This window comes from Rattus rattus, chromosome 1 (assembly GCF_011064425.1).
Source record: "Rattus rattus isolate New Zealand chromosome 1, Rrattus_CSIRO_v1, whole genome shotgun sequence".
Classification (NCBI taxonomy): domain Eukaryota; kingdom Metazoa; phylum Chordata; class Mammalia; order Rodentia; family Muridae; genus Rattus; species Rattus rattus.
Window position 1 is genome coordinate 97,612,264 of NC_046154.1, and position 14,822 is coordinate 97,627,085.

At 43.0% G+C, this 14,822-nt stretch overlaps 1 protein-coding gene across 1 annotated transcript in view; it reads left to right on the forward strand.

Annotated features, from left to right (window-relative positions):
- The window catches only part of Tmem38b (transmembrane protein 38B), a 35,389-nt gene extending 24,689 nt beyond the window's left edge, over positions 1–10,700 (forward strand). Inside the window, exons 4-6 of the mRNA XM_032904026.1 lie at positions 1,018–1,105; positions 4,449–4,566; positions 8,705–10,700. Coding sequence (XP_032759917.1) covers positions 1,018–1,105; positions 4,449–4,566; positions 8,705–8,920 — 422 coding nt within the window. The 3' untranslated portion in view covers positions 8,921–10,700. The remainder of the gene's footprint in view (positions 1–1,017; positions 1,106–4,448; positions 4,567–8,704) is intronic.
- Positions 10,701–14,822: the final 4,122 nt, after the last annotated feature.

The window sequence follows — 14,822 nt, forward strand, 5'->3', positions numbered from 1 at the left end:
TGTGAGCCACCATGTGGTTGCTAGGAATTGAACTCAGGCTCTTAACCACTGAGCCATCTCTCTAGCCATTATTTTGAGCCTCATGGCCTTGTAAAGTTTCTTAGGAATAATTTCTTTTGTTATTTCTGAAACAGATGGAATCAGAAGTAATTACTTTACCACATATGAAATATGTTTAATATGAAATTTTATCTCATTAAATTAAGCAACATTGCTGAGGCAGGCCTATAATCTGAATACTTGGGGACAGGAGAATCACAAGTTTGAAGCCTGCTTGAGCTACACAGAGAATTCTAGAAATACCCTGTCTAAAAATGAAAACAAATTGTTTTATATTCTTCCCTTTCTTGTCAGTTGTTGGAAATAGCAAATATTCATATTCACATTGCTCTAATTGCTTTCTATTTATTCTATATTTCCTCCCTCCCTCGGTCCTCCTCCTCCCTCCCTCCCTCCCCCCTCCCTCCCCCGTCAGTATCCCGAGGAGTCCCTGCTGGCCTCAGCCTCACAGTGCAGTTGAGATGATCTTGAACTTCTGGTCTTGCTCTGCCTCCTGAGTGCTGGGGTCACAGGCCCGTGCTGCCGTGCCTGGTTTATGCGTTGTTGAGGACTGATGTGTGCTAGGGAAGTGCTTCTAGCAATGCCACTAATCCTGTTTTATGTAGGCATTGACAGAGTTCTGTACCCTTTGCTCTGGTGTGCTGCACCTAAAACTAGTCATATCAAGGAAAGACATGGACAGAGGATCTTACTTTTCCTAAAACAGTTCTGTATATACATGTCTGTGCCTGAGAGCCCAGATTTAGCCTTAGGTCACAGTAAGGCAGACAGTTTCTGAGGAGGGAAAATGCACTCGTCCCAGATCTGTGTACAGAAGACAAAGTTTTTCTTCCTTTTGAGAATTCTGTTTCAGTAATCTTGGATTTTAGACCGGGAGGGGAAACTCTAGCTTCCCCTACCATGTATTTTCTTAAGCAAATCAGTTAAATCTTCGTTTCTTCTCTATTTTATCTTTAGGTGCAGGTGGTGCTGTCATCACAGCTTGTGAGCAGTTGTTAAAAGGAGACTGGAAACCAGAAGGTGATGAATGGCTGAAGATGTCCTTGTAAGTGGTCTCTGTTATACTGAGCTGTGGGCTTTCAGCCTCAGACACCACCCACTGGCTTTAAATGAATGCACTTGGAGCTGTGCATGTGACTGAGACACAAACAAAAACAAAAGCAACTAGCAGTCCCATTGGGAAGAAAACCAGCAAACTCATTAAGTTAATGATCTCAGATGAACTCTGAAAGGAAACATCAATTTTCTGTAGATTTCCCTTCTTTATAAAAACAGCTTGGCATGGGCTGGACCTAGGGCCCCCATATGTATCAGAAGTACAGCTTGGTCTTCATGTGTGTCCCCACCAACTGGAGCAGGGCCTTCTATTCCCCTAACTGGGCTGCCTTGTCTGGCCTCAGTGGGAGAGGATGTGCCAGGTGCTGTGATATGGGGGGTGGGGTCTCCCCCTTCTTGGAGGACAAGTGTAGGGAGGGGGGGCTGCAATTGGGATATAAAGTGAACAAATAAATAAATTAATGGAATATAAATAAAGCCAGCTTGGAGGCTGAAGAGACAGTTCAGTGGCTAAGAGAGAGCACTTGCTGCTCTTCCAGAGGACCCACATGATGCCTCATAACTCTGTAACTCCAGCTCCATTGGAGCTGATGGCCTCTTCTGGCCTCTGTCGCACCAGCCGTACATGTGGTACACAGTATATACATGCATGCAAAACAACCATATACATAAAAACCACACCAACAAACGCTACCAGACACATGATGTCTTATCTTATATGCAGGCCCTAGCTTTTAGTATATATAATGTGTGGCCATGGGTAGGAATTGAGTCCTGGAACTAGGAAGCGACCAAGAGAAGGGAAAGTAGTTTTGAGGAAGGATGGGAGTGTGACAGGTTAGGGGCACAGGCTAGAGCTGAAGTACAGAGGCCAGGGTCATGGCGTACCAGGTTAAAGCCTGGAGTCTGAAGCCAAAGCCTTGCATCCCTGTGGAACTTGATCTGCTGGATTTTGAAACGTCTTAGTGCCAGGGCTCTCTCGAGTGTCTGCTATCATCTGCTCCACCATTGTGGTTTGGAAGGAGGATCTTACTTCCTGTTTCATAGGAAACAGTGACAGAATTTTCCAGTGCACCTCAGTCTTTGTGGGTAACAAGTCTAATCCTGATTTAACTCTTCTTTAAGTCTTCCTCCGGTGCCCTTTTCCAATTGTCTCCAAACTGCTTATTTTTAGAGTCAGTCTTTAAGAAAACATAATCCAAAATGGCCAGTGTGTATGTCAAAGCCGTTTCCTTAGCAGCCACTTTAGCGTAGGAACCAAACTATTAGAGTAACAAAATAACATCAGATAAATCCTACTCCATTGGGCAGAGCTCATATGTATGTACGTGTGTAAGCATGTTCACATGTATGGGCTCATGTGTATCATAGTGCATGTTTGTGCCTGTGGAGGCCCAGGGCTGGTGTGGGATGTTTCCACCTCATATCTTTTTTTTTTTTTTTTTTTTTTTTTTTTTGGTTTTTTTTTTCGGAGCTGGGGATCGAACCCAGGGCCTTGCGCTTCCTAGGCAAGCGCTCTACCACTGAGCTAAATCCCCAACCCCTCCACCTCATATCTTGAGGTGAGGTCTGTGAGTGAACGTGGAGCTCCCTGTTTCTGTTATTCTGAGTAGCCAGCCTATTCCAGGGAGTTTTGTCTGTGCCTCCTGGGCACTGGGATTACTGGTGGGCTTTCATGGGCTCTCAGAATCCAATATGGTTTTCATGCTGTACAGAAAGCGCTTTACCCACTAAGCCATCTCCACAGCCCCTCATTTGCCCTTTATATTGTAAATGTTTAATTTGTATACATTTTATAACATAGTTATACGTATATAAACTAAGTATATTAATATTAGTAATTGTTTTAAAGTATTTTTAAAATTTAGGAATATACAAGAAAAGTTTAGAAATCTCTATTCCAAGTCATGATTGTTATTCAGTTATATTAATATGTGAAGTTCAGAACTTATACTGTTTTGAACCCATTCCTTAGTTTATAACACTTGAATAACCTTTAAAAGTAAATTGACGTATAAAAGCCTCTTGTCATTTTTGCAGCGTGGCATTCTCATAGGTTATAATTTATCCTCTGTAGGCATAGCAAAGCTGGATGGAGATATTCTACCGTCATACTTTAAGCATGTCACAAGTGTATGACAAATCCCTGCTGCTTATGTAGGTTAGCGGTACAGTGGATTCATAATTTCACTATTAGTCCTTGAGATGTTGGCAAACGCTGACCTGCTGTGCTCTGTGGTATGGTAGGGTATATGGCTATGCTGCTGTCTAAGAGAAAGGGCCTCATTGTGTAGCTATGCTGGCCTCGAACTTACGGAGATCCACCTGCCTTTGCTTCCCAAGTACTGGGTTTATTATGGGTGCCGCCCTACTGCTTTCTGAGAGTGACCGTGTGATCTTACTCTTGGTTCTGTACAGCAGCCTGAGGTTCTCCAGTGGTGGCGTTTATACCACAGTGCAGGAAAGACGTTTCCCCATTTCTCTCATCTGTCTTGGGTCTTGTTTATCACAGAAGGTTTTCAAGTCCTTTAAAAAAGTCTTAGATGGATAAATATGTTTATGCAATACTGTGCTATAGAAGCGTAATGGACACTCTAAGAAGGCTTATTTCAGTGGTCAAGAGCACTTGGTGTTTATCTTAGTTAGGTTTATTGTTGCTGTGAGGAAACACCATGACCAAAGAAACTTGGGGAGGAAAGAGTTTATTTGGCTTATATCTCTCCATCAGTTTTCATCTGCAAATGAAATCAGGACAGGAAGTCAGACAGGGAGGAACTGATGCAGAGGCCATGAAGGGGTGCTGCTTACTAGCTGGTTCCACCTGCTTTCTTATGGAACCCAGGGCCACCAGCCTAAGGATGGCACCAGCCACAGTGGGCTGGGCCCTTCCCCATTGATCACGAAGAAAATGCCCTCCAGCTGGATCTTAGGGAGGCGTTTTCTCAACCGAGGTTCTTTCCTTCTAGACAAGTCTAGCTGTGTGAAGCTGACAGCAGACAGGCAGCACAGTGCTCTCCAGGAGAGCTGAGTTTGGTTCCAGCATCTTACAACTGCCTGCAACTCTGATCTGATGTGTGTGTGTGTGTGTGTGTGTGTGTGTGTGTGTGTGTGTGCGCAAGATACACAGAGTCAGTAAAAATCTCTAGTACTTTATGCTGTAAGAAAAGATTTTTAAGTTTAAATAACTCAGCATTTCTGAAACTTTAAAAATATATTACGTAGCTCATTTTGTGTTAATGTCTGCTAACAGTCCATTGAGTTGATGTTTACAGAGCATTCAGACAGAGCACTTGTTTTGTTTGTTACTGACTTAAAATGCTATTTCCTTTCAGCCCTTGCAAGGTAACCCTGCTGGGGTCAATTATGTTCACTTTCCAGCACACCAGGCATCTGGCAGTATCAAAGCATGATCTCATGTTCCTTTACACCATCTTCCTCGTGACCATAAAGGTAAGCACATTCCGGGTGTCCACCAGCCTGCACTACAAACCCTGTTTAGGCCTTTAGTTCTGATGGAGTCCCTCAGGCAAAGCTAGTACCAAGAACACTTGTTTCTACATTGTTGAATGTAGAAGGACGGTTCTGGGGGAGTTTGCTCGATGTATCAGGATTTCCTGAAGCTCCTCTGTGGTTCCTCATTTGCCACCAGGAGGTGTTTATGGTTGGACAGGATAGGCAGGCGGTGTCTCGGAAGCCAGAGAGTAGTGGGGAGGAAGGTCAGGAGCTGCACAGGTAGGCCTGCTTCATCCTTAAAACTAGGCTAGGACAGAGGTTTCAGTGAGCACTACTCTTTGTTGTTGTGAAGGGAAGTGTATTGAGTTTGCAGGTAGAGGAAACCACACAATCTGCTCTTCATTCCGGGTCAGGTAGACAGGTGTGGATGTTGATGTTTGTCTCTGCCTGTGGCTGTCTTCGTCCTCGAGAGAAATATATTCAGCTTCTCCCTTTTCCTCCTTCCTTCTTCATCTCTCCTCTGCAGTTTCCTTTCCCTCTTCCTCTATTCACCCAGAACTCATGTTCAGCTGTGCTTAGCCAGGTTCATTAAAGGAAAAATCATTTATTTTTATAATTCTCTCAAGTACTTTATGATCACTAAAACTCAAGCCACAGGGAAACAAAATAAGTGGGGAAGATTATCAGCAGAGGAAAAAGCCCTATTGTGTTGCTGATACACAGACTTACGTGGAAATGGAGGCTTTGCAATCTCAGGCAAGTCTGTGTTTTCTGAACTAGGGTTACCATGCCCCAAGGGATATGTGGCTTCTGGCATTTTCTGTATAAAATCATATTATAAATGTGATGTATTTTCTACCATTGATCTCAATGGTAATTAACTTTAAATACGTTAAATGCATTATTGGGTAAAATTCACATGTCCTTTATTTTTTATTATCATTTTACATGCATTGGTGTTGGTCTGCACCTATCGTTGTGTACCTTGTATAAGTCTGATGCCCAGTGAGGCCGGACGAGGATGTTGGAGGCTTTGGAGCTAGAGTCTCAGTAATTTGAATAATTGTGCCATGTGCATTATGGGAAATGAACCCAGGTCCTGTGGAAGAGCAGCCATCTTAACTGCTGAGCCATCTCTCCAGCTTTCTGACTTAAGAAAAAGGTTTTAAGATAAATCTTTTGTCCGTTTTGAACTGTGTCAAATTTGGATCCCTTCTTCATCAGTGGATACTTGAAAGAACTCCGAGGAACATGTATTACTAACTGGCTGTTCACTTGAAGGAACTACAGTGAACTAGTTCCTATGAAACAGAGCAAAGGTGCTGACCAGTACTGATTAAAACTGTACAGCAGCTCTGCTGTTTTAAAATTAACCATGCATGATGACCTTGGTAAAAGCACTTTCAAAGATTGGTGGAACTGCAAAATGATTTTAGTTAGTTGAGGTAAATAAAAGTGGAGACGAGGAGTATATAGGACTAAAGGGACCTGGGAAGCATAGACAGGAGCAGCCGTGGGAGAGCAGATTGAACTGTCCTGTGGCCTGTGGCTTCCACTGTTGGTACAACCGGCAGCCCTACCCCGGGTGAGGTGTAGACACCAGCTTGTCAAGGTCACTTAAAAGACCATGTAGCGAAGTACTGATTAGTGTGTTTTTACAAAATACTTACAAATGAGTTCTTCTACATTTTAAAAAAAATCAGTTTTTTACTAGAATAATTTATGTGTACTAAGGTCTGCTCAATCAGGGAATACATATTTATATTAAGATCTCTGGCTGCTCTTCCAGAAAATCCAAGTTCAGTTCTTAGCAACCATATAGCAGTCTTCTGCAATTCTTGTCCCAGATAACTTCTGTCCTCTACTGGCCTCCTTAGGTGTCAAGCACTCATGTACATTCAGACAAAGCACTCATATATATAAATAAACTAAAATAAATACATTTAAAAATGTTTAAAGGAATATGGGTGCTTTGCCAGTGGCTACACCACTGAAGTAAACGTTTCTCCCTCTTCCAGTAACCATTAACTACATATAAACTCTACAGGAATCGTGGGGCGTCATGAGCACCTACCTCTTCCACGGCAGGATGTTGGCAGGTCCAGTCTTACATAAACATTGTGCAATCCATCACAGGTGCTGTGAAGTAAAGACTGCAGCAGCCATGTCACATATCATGTCGACATTCCATACCACTCCCCCTTTTGTTCTGTTTCTTGGGTTCTTTCAGACATTTCTTTGAGGTTTCCTAAGTCTTGGAGTAGGATCGATGTCCCAGTTGTGCTGAGCATTAAACAGTCACTTATTCTCATTTCTTTGACCAGTCACGAGTCCCTGCACTTAATGCTACCCATTGCAAAGGGAAGCTTCAGACCGAAGCTCACAGCAGCACTAACTGAGGCCACAACATAGCTATTGTGGATAGGCACACCTTGTCCATTTAGCAAAACCGAAGCAGTAGCCTCCCCATTAGGTCTCATGACCTCTGTGGCCAGTGGCTTCTGATGAGGTTTTAGAGTATGAGATATGAATGCATCCCCTCCTGGGGAGTGGGTCTCAAATCCAATGAGAAAGCTGCTGTATGTCCCTGGATTGCACCAGCAGGCATAGTTTGCCTCACTGTTCAGTAAAGTAGCAGGAGACTCCACAGCTGAGTAATACTCCATGTCAGTCTCTCTCATCAGCCTTCTGGCACCATCAGCTCTAGCAAGCATCAAGGACATTTGTCCTAGTTCAAGCTTGCCTTCTCCATGTTCTGTGACCAGAGTCTTCGGTGTCTTCAGCAATTGGGTCTTACCATCTAGTTTTGAGAGGCAACCAACAGCAGGGGCACTAGCTTGTATTTTTGTCAGGGGATAGGGTAGGGAGGAACTTCTGACACCTCTCCAACCAACAACTTGTAGGGAGGTTGCCCACCCCAGACACTGGAATTTGCACTTATCCTGTGGATTCTGGAAGCAGCTTTATCCACTCACATAGAGTATTTAATTTTACTCCTAAAATGTCATGCATCTCCATCCCTCCTTCTGTCAACATCCTACTCCTAGGGTTCTCCTTCTGATCAGACATCACAGATGTTATAAAAGTAGCTGTTTGGGGGCAGAAGAGATGGCTCAATGGTTAATAGCATGGACTCTTCTTCTAGAGGACCCAGGTTCAATTCCCAACACCCACATGGTGGCTCATAACTATCTGTAACTCATGCATGTGATACACAGACATATGCAGACAAATACATAAATACACATAAAATAAAGTTAGAAAGAGACAAGGGTTTTTTGTTTTTTGTTTTTTTTTTTTAAATATAAGGTAGCTGTTTCAAAGTATACATGTCAGACCATTTAGGGCCTGCACAAAGTTGTGTGCAAATGAGCTTTGCTTTATATATGTGGTAGTGTTAGTAGCCTATAGATTATATTGTGCTATTTTCATCTGACAACGTGTTCTAATTAATTTCTAATTATTTCTGGCTACTTTAACTTGTATGCACGCATCTCATCTATCTGTTCTTGAGATGGACATGGACTCTTTGTACCTTCCCAGCCCCTCGATGATACAGTCACGCTGAATGATACATTATTCCTGACGTCATGTACCCTAAGCAAGTGGGTTGTGTAGGGCCTCCTTTAGGGATGTCACTCCAAATGCCTCTAGTTTGATTTTTCTGTGATCTGGAAGAACTGCCTGTTACAGAGTCTTAGGGCTTGAAACTAAGTCAGATCCCGAGTTCTCCCTGCAGATCCACTTTGGGATTAGTCTAATTTCTTGGTCAAGTGTGAACATTTCTGAGCAGTGTGACTTAGGAGGTAAGTGGACTTTTCAGTCCACATTCTGAGGTCTTTGTTCTATACTTAAGTAATTCAGACAGAAAGGCCTGGTGGGGAGGTTCTTCTGTAGTGTCTTTCGGGAAAGTTCAGCAGCTCCTGAATGCCTGCACCACTGGTTATACTTCATTTGGTATAATGTTCTTTAAATTCATAGTGATCTGAAATTTTCCCAGAATTTAGCTTAATTTTTCTCCTACAGATTAAATAAAAAATATGTTTGAGTCCCTTTGCCCATTATTTATTTTTCTCTCTCAGTTTTAAGAAACAAAAAGTGTTTATACTGACATTCAAAGTGGATTTTCCCCTAGGTGACCATGATGATGACGAAGGATGCTGCTGTGACTCTCACGCCCTTCGAGGACACCTTGACTCGGATGCTGTTTGGCCGGCAGCAGCAGCAGTTTTCGTTGAGTGAAAAGAAGGCTGAAGTCAAACCGTCTTCCAATGGTTCTGCCTCCTCAGCGTCCAAGCGGGTCACAGAGCCTCCAAGTAGTGCTAAGAGACACGCCAAGAAAGAAGACTGAGGATTGTCCCTGAGCTCCAGAGGCAGAAAGAAAGAGTTACTTATCTCTCAGAGTGTGGTCTAGTTCTATGTAAATGATGTGAAATAACGCTTATCTGTAGGGATGGGGGAGACAAAAGGAGAAGCGCTTTGTTTCAGGGACACCGCTCGCTCTGCTGATCTAACTCTTGGGGTCACGAGTGTATCATGTGAATTTTTCTGGTGTAAGAGATTCTCATAATTATTTGAATAGTTTTATATTGATAAAAGAATACTTTTTTAAATGTTAGAAAAGTTCACTTGTTACTAAAAAATTATAAGAATTTAACACAAAAAATTCAGTATTTTTTTTTACTTTTCGAATGACTATAATTGTGTTTTAATTCTGCAGAATTAAACTTTTACTTCATATTTCCAGTATAATTCCTGTATATAGAAGACAATTCCTATTTAATTTTGAACATGGAGAACTTTTCCTAAATACTTTTTGACCTAAAATAAACAAATAGTGTATATTTGGTGTATACATTTATTTTATATATCTCACACACATTAAAAATACCCAAAATATAATTTATTTTAGTTTCAAGTATTATTTTTCATTGAGGTTGCAATGTTAATATGAGTCTCAGTTTGAAGTTTGTTTCATGTCCTTGTTTTAAAAACTACTTTTTCCTCAGAAAACTAGGGTTACAATTTGTGAGTATCTTTTTCTTTTGGCAACAGCAATTTCACTCTGTAGCCCAGGCTGGCCTCAGACCTCCTACCTCGGCTTCCCAAGTGCTGGGCCACCATGCCAGGCTGGGGCGCAGTTTCTATTGTTAATAATCCTGTGTTTGGAGCCTGGGTTGTTTTGTGTCTGTCCTTACCCCGTTTCAACAGCTGGAGAGATTCTTCGCACGTCGAATGTTCCCCCTGCCTCAGTCGGTCTGAATATGCTGGTGGCATGTGTCTGCGACTCAAGAAGAAGCCCCGTCGTGGCTGAAAGTGTGTCCCGTACCTCTGTTCCGGTGATCACTGCTTCACGAGTTTATTTGACTGTCTCTTGTGAGTTTGCAGTTGGGTATCTCTACTTAATAGACATGTGCGTGTATTTCTAGTTGTATTGGAAATGAAAGCCGTTTTCCTGCAAAAACGCTCAGCTCTCATGAGGACTGTCGTCCCACATTTGACGTGAACCACAGAACCTAACCTCACGAGGTAGACTACTGGAGTGAAGCAGTACAACATTAAGTCTGCCGACTTGTTGACCAAAAGCAAACAAGCAGACGTACTAAATGATAGGTTTTATTTGCTTTATTTGGTACATACAAGTCGTGTTATAACATTCACATTCTGTGGTGTGACTCTCATACCAAGAACGTGAGCTGTCTGTGTTAGGCATGTTTGCTTGGTTAAGCACTTAAATGACATCCAATATATAAAGTTTTCCTTTTTTCCCCTTTTCCCTTTTTTGTTATGTTTTGTTTTGTTTTGTTTTTCAAGACAGGGTTTCTCTGTGTAATAACACTGATGGTTTCCTTTTTAATTTTTAACACACATGCACAATAGCAGATACTTTTACTTGATTAAGAAAAAGATTTTGAGTGGGGCACTTTTGATAACTTTGAGAAAATTGCTTATTTTTGATATTGTGACAAAAAGCACTAAATTGCATTCTCTATTATATTTGATAATCTGTAGTTAAAAACTTTGCAAAATTCGTATGTTATTGGTCTGAAGTTGTAGCTGTCGTTAAAGTGGTAAGAATCTTGTTTTTCATTTGTGTTAAAAACAAATTCATTAAACTAAGTACTTTAGTACTCGAGGGGTATTTCTTTTTTCCCCGTTTGTATTATTTTGAAGAAGGAGGTCAGAGTCCTGTGTTGTCTTGACACTTATGGAGCACAGTCTGAAGGGGACATTGCTCTGGAGAATGGACTAGACTTAAGGCCCCCTACCCTGAATCTCTCATAAGCTAGCGCCTTATTCCTTACCTACCAGGAAACCCGGATGTAGCCATAGGCCTGCTTCACACGGCCCAGTCCCACTGAGGGGGAGCTAGGAAACCTGTCAGAGCATGGCCCCTGGTGGCAGTGATGGAGCTCTAGCAGAATGTGCCTAAATACTTTCAACCTGGGTCCCCAGAGTCTTCATTCTTCCTTGCTGACAGTTTCCAGTGACCAGTGGCCTTTCCAGTGGGCACAGACTGAGGGGCAATGAGATGAGTGAAGGGTGCACACTTCACTGTGGGTGTAGCTTGCGTTTCTTTCAGCAAACCACTTTTTAATTAAAATGTTCTTAAGGGAAAATAGCTACTTCAAGTCACAAGTTGATTGCAGTAGAGAGGAATGCTGGAAACTGAATCATGTGTTGAAGGTGTTTTAGAAGAGGGGGCAGAAAGATCGTAAGAGCCAGAGGGGATGGATGATGGAAACTTCCAGACACAACAGGACAGACACACATCTCGACTCAGAGACTGGCAGTGTGCACGGAGCCTGCACAGGGCCTGCCACATGGAGTCCAGTGCTGAGAGAGGAAGGAGACGCAAGACTCCATCCCTAACCCAGAAGCGATCTCCAATTTACAATCAGTTGCAAAAGGGAAATTAGTTCTGCCAACGGAGTCTCATGTTACAGTAAATATTGATTAGGGGTTTCTACCCTACCTTAGATCATTTAGTTCCCGAATAAAAGATGCAAAACCTTTGTATTTATAGCAAGTTTTAAAGCACCACAGCTGCACAGATATCAACCCTCAGTGCTATTTTGTCTACTTCCCTGTCAGTAACCCTGAGATATCCCTTGCCGTGCTCTGCCTGGGCTGCTCCTACTCCAACAGGCTGGCCCCCGTGGCCATACATTCACTATGTCCTTACCCTTTTGTGACTTCTTCCTCTCCTCCCTCTTCTTCCCTCTCCTTGCAGTCCCTGCCTCAGACCCCAAGCCTTCAAACTGACGCCCCAGCCACCTCTTTTCTGTCCAGCTACAGGCTGTAGGCATCTTTATTAACCAACCAATCATGGGCGACGACAACTTGGGGCAGGCGGATGAGGTTTATATAACAAAAGCTGCCATACAGGACGATCTGCTCATCTCGGAACAACCAGATCTTGGGGTACAGAATTAGCATTTGAATACAAGCAGCACTAGACCCACCCACTACAGTCTCACATGATATGCAAACTACACTCGGGATCAGGCCCATTCCCACAGTAGATGGCCAACATATTATCTTTTTTTTTTTTTTTTTTTATCTCATATTGCCTTGTTTGGTATGTATGTATGTATGTATGTATATTTTTTTTTTTTTTACCTTACTGGTCTTTTTGCTTGCATTTGATGGTTTCTGATTTTGTGTTTTTAATGTGTGTGGTTTTCCCTTCTTCTTTCTTGTTTGTGTTCTAAAGAGTGAAAGAAGAGCTGGAAGAAGGGATGTGGAAGGGGAAACTGATTGGAATTTACTGTATGAAAACTTTTATTTTCAATAAATAAATAAAAAAAAGCTCTCCTTCCCCCTACACAAAGCCCTCCTCCTCGTGTTGGCCCATGGCACACGTGGTCATGCTCATTTGCTTATTATGTGACAGTTGAAGAAACAGAGCACAAGAAAAATGCCTGTTGCTATGGAGTTTACATTCCAGTGGTGGAGGCAGGAAACAAAGGAGTTCCCGTGGGGTTAAAGGTCATGGATATTAAGCAGGATAGAGAGTAAGAGTTAGACTGCTGTTTAGGTGAAATCGTTCAAGCAAGGCAAGCATCAGACTGTCTCTTCGTTAAGTTGATTTACTCGGTTTTTTTTTTTTTTTTTGAGACATTTATTTTTCTTAATAAGTACAGTTCCACTATGTCATTTAATATAGCTGATGCTTTTTAAAAACATTTTTAAATTAAGTATTTACTAGTCCAGGCTGGCCTGGAACTTTGGGTGTAGTAGTGTAGGCTGGCCTGGAACTCCAGGCCTTTGCATCCTTGTTTACAGTGTACTGTGACTGCTTAGCTAACACAACTTATTCTTACTGCCCATCTTTAACACAAAAGTTACATGAAATAAAGTTTGTAAGTGCCCGTGCACTTGCGGCTTCTTCCCTGGGTCTGCAGGTGGTCATGTGGAGGGTCGAGGACACCGCTGAGTGTCTTCCTCAATCGCTTTATAACTTGCTAATTTAAACTACATTTTATTCAGTGTGTGTGTGTGCGTGTGCGTGTGCGTGTGCGTGTGCGTGTGCGTGTGTGTGTGTGTGTGTGTGTGTGTGTGTCCGTGCGTACGCGCGCGCGCATGGGTGTGCCATGGCACGTGTATGGAGGTCAGAGGACAACTTCCAGGGGTCTGTTCTTTCCTGCCATGTGGGTGACCAGGAGTGAACTCGGGTTCAGGGTTGGCAGTAAGTGTCTTTACCCGCTGAGCTGTCCGCTTCTCCAGTCCCCGTTTTGAGGTAAGGTCGTTCTTAAGGAGCTCACCAGGCTGCCTACACTGACCAGCAGGCCCTGGGGCTGCTCCTGTGATCCCGGTACTGGTATTGTAGCTCTTTCCATAGATGCTGGGGATCTGAGCGTGGTTCTCACTGCAAGCACCATGTCTACCACTCAAGCCGTGCCCCTCGCCCCGTAAATTGAGTTTAAACAAACGCCAGTGGCTATGAACTCCTAACCAGACCATGGATATTACAAGGACCCCAGGAAATTAGCATCCAGTTAATTCCTTCCCCAATGGATATACTATAAAAGAAATCTTGTTCATGTAGATTTCTTAGAAACAACATATTTTTAGATGTCTGTATCTTGTGTTTATCCAGTTCATTCCATGTTAGTCCCTTCATAGTCTGCTTAAGTGCCACCATTCAGTCATCCTGTGATGAACACCGGCTGTTTCTAACTTGGGCTGTTTCAAATAAACAACAACGAACACCTTTGTGCAGCTTTGGTTAACTGTGTTCTTCTTTTTGACAAACAGTCGGAGCTATTGTGGGTCGTGCTTGGTTTTATAAAGACAAAACAACTTGTGTGTTTTTTTTCCAAAGTGATTTTACCATTTGATGTCCCAGGACAGTGTCTTGAAATGTTCTTATTGAAGTGTCCTTAGCAAGGGTCAGTATTGTCAGCGTCTTAATTTTGTTCATTTCCAGGGAATGCTTTTTGGGGCTGAGGCTTTCATACCCTGACTAATGATTTTAAACAGATAGTGTGTGCTGACCATCTGACTGGCTCCCTCTGAATTATCGTTCTGATCACTGCCCATATTTCGCAAGAGCTTTCTTTCTATTGGACAAATCCTTGATATATCTCAAATAATCCTGTATACATTGCCCTAACATGCCGGGCATGTGGAACCATGGTACCAGACAGACATGAGAACTGGAAAGACTGAGTGAGCTCAGACCACGTGAGTCTCAGATCTGAGACGGGTAGGAGTGGAGCTGCTCCCTGCCCGTCTGTGCACCTGCTCTGGAACAAGTAACCACAACATCTCACTGAGGACTGGGATAGCTCCGAGCCTTCGGCCTACGAGCTTCCCTTACCTGGTATCCCTTCCCACAAAAGGTATTTAATCCCTGGTTCACCCCAAATAAAGTGTACGCATTTACATCCACCATTAAATATGATCAAGCAAGGACTGTCTTAGAGAACTGCCCCTCTAATGGATCTCTGCGGGAAGTCCTTTACCTAAAGAGCTGTACCTAAGACTCCTGAGGAAGGCTTTCTCCCCTCCAGACCCTCCGGTACTCTCAGCTCTCCCTCCCACTCAGAGTGAGTTCTGCTTGTCCCAGAACTCCCGTTTCTGCCTGGCGGATGGATGATCCAAGGGGAAGCAAGGACTCTGGTTCCTGACTCTCAGAAGCACACCAGAGACGCCCTGTTTCCCAGAGAGTAGACGGGGGGGGGGATGAGTAGGGGGGAGTGTTGGGGGAGGATACAGCATTGTACTAGACTTCAGGTACTTCCCCT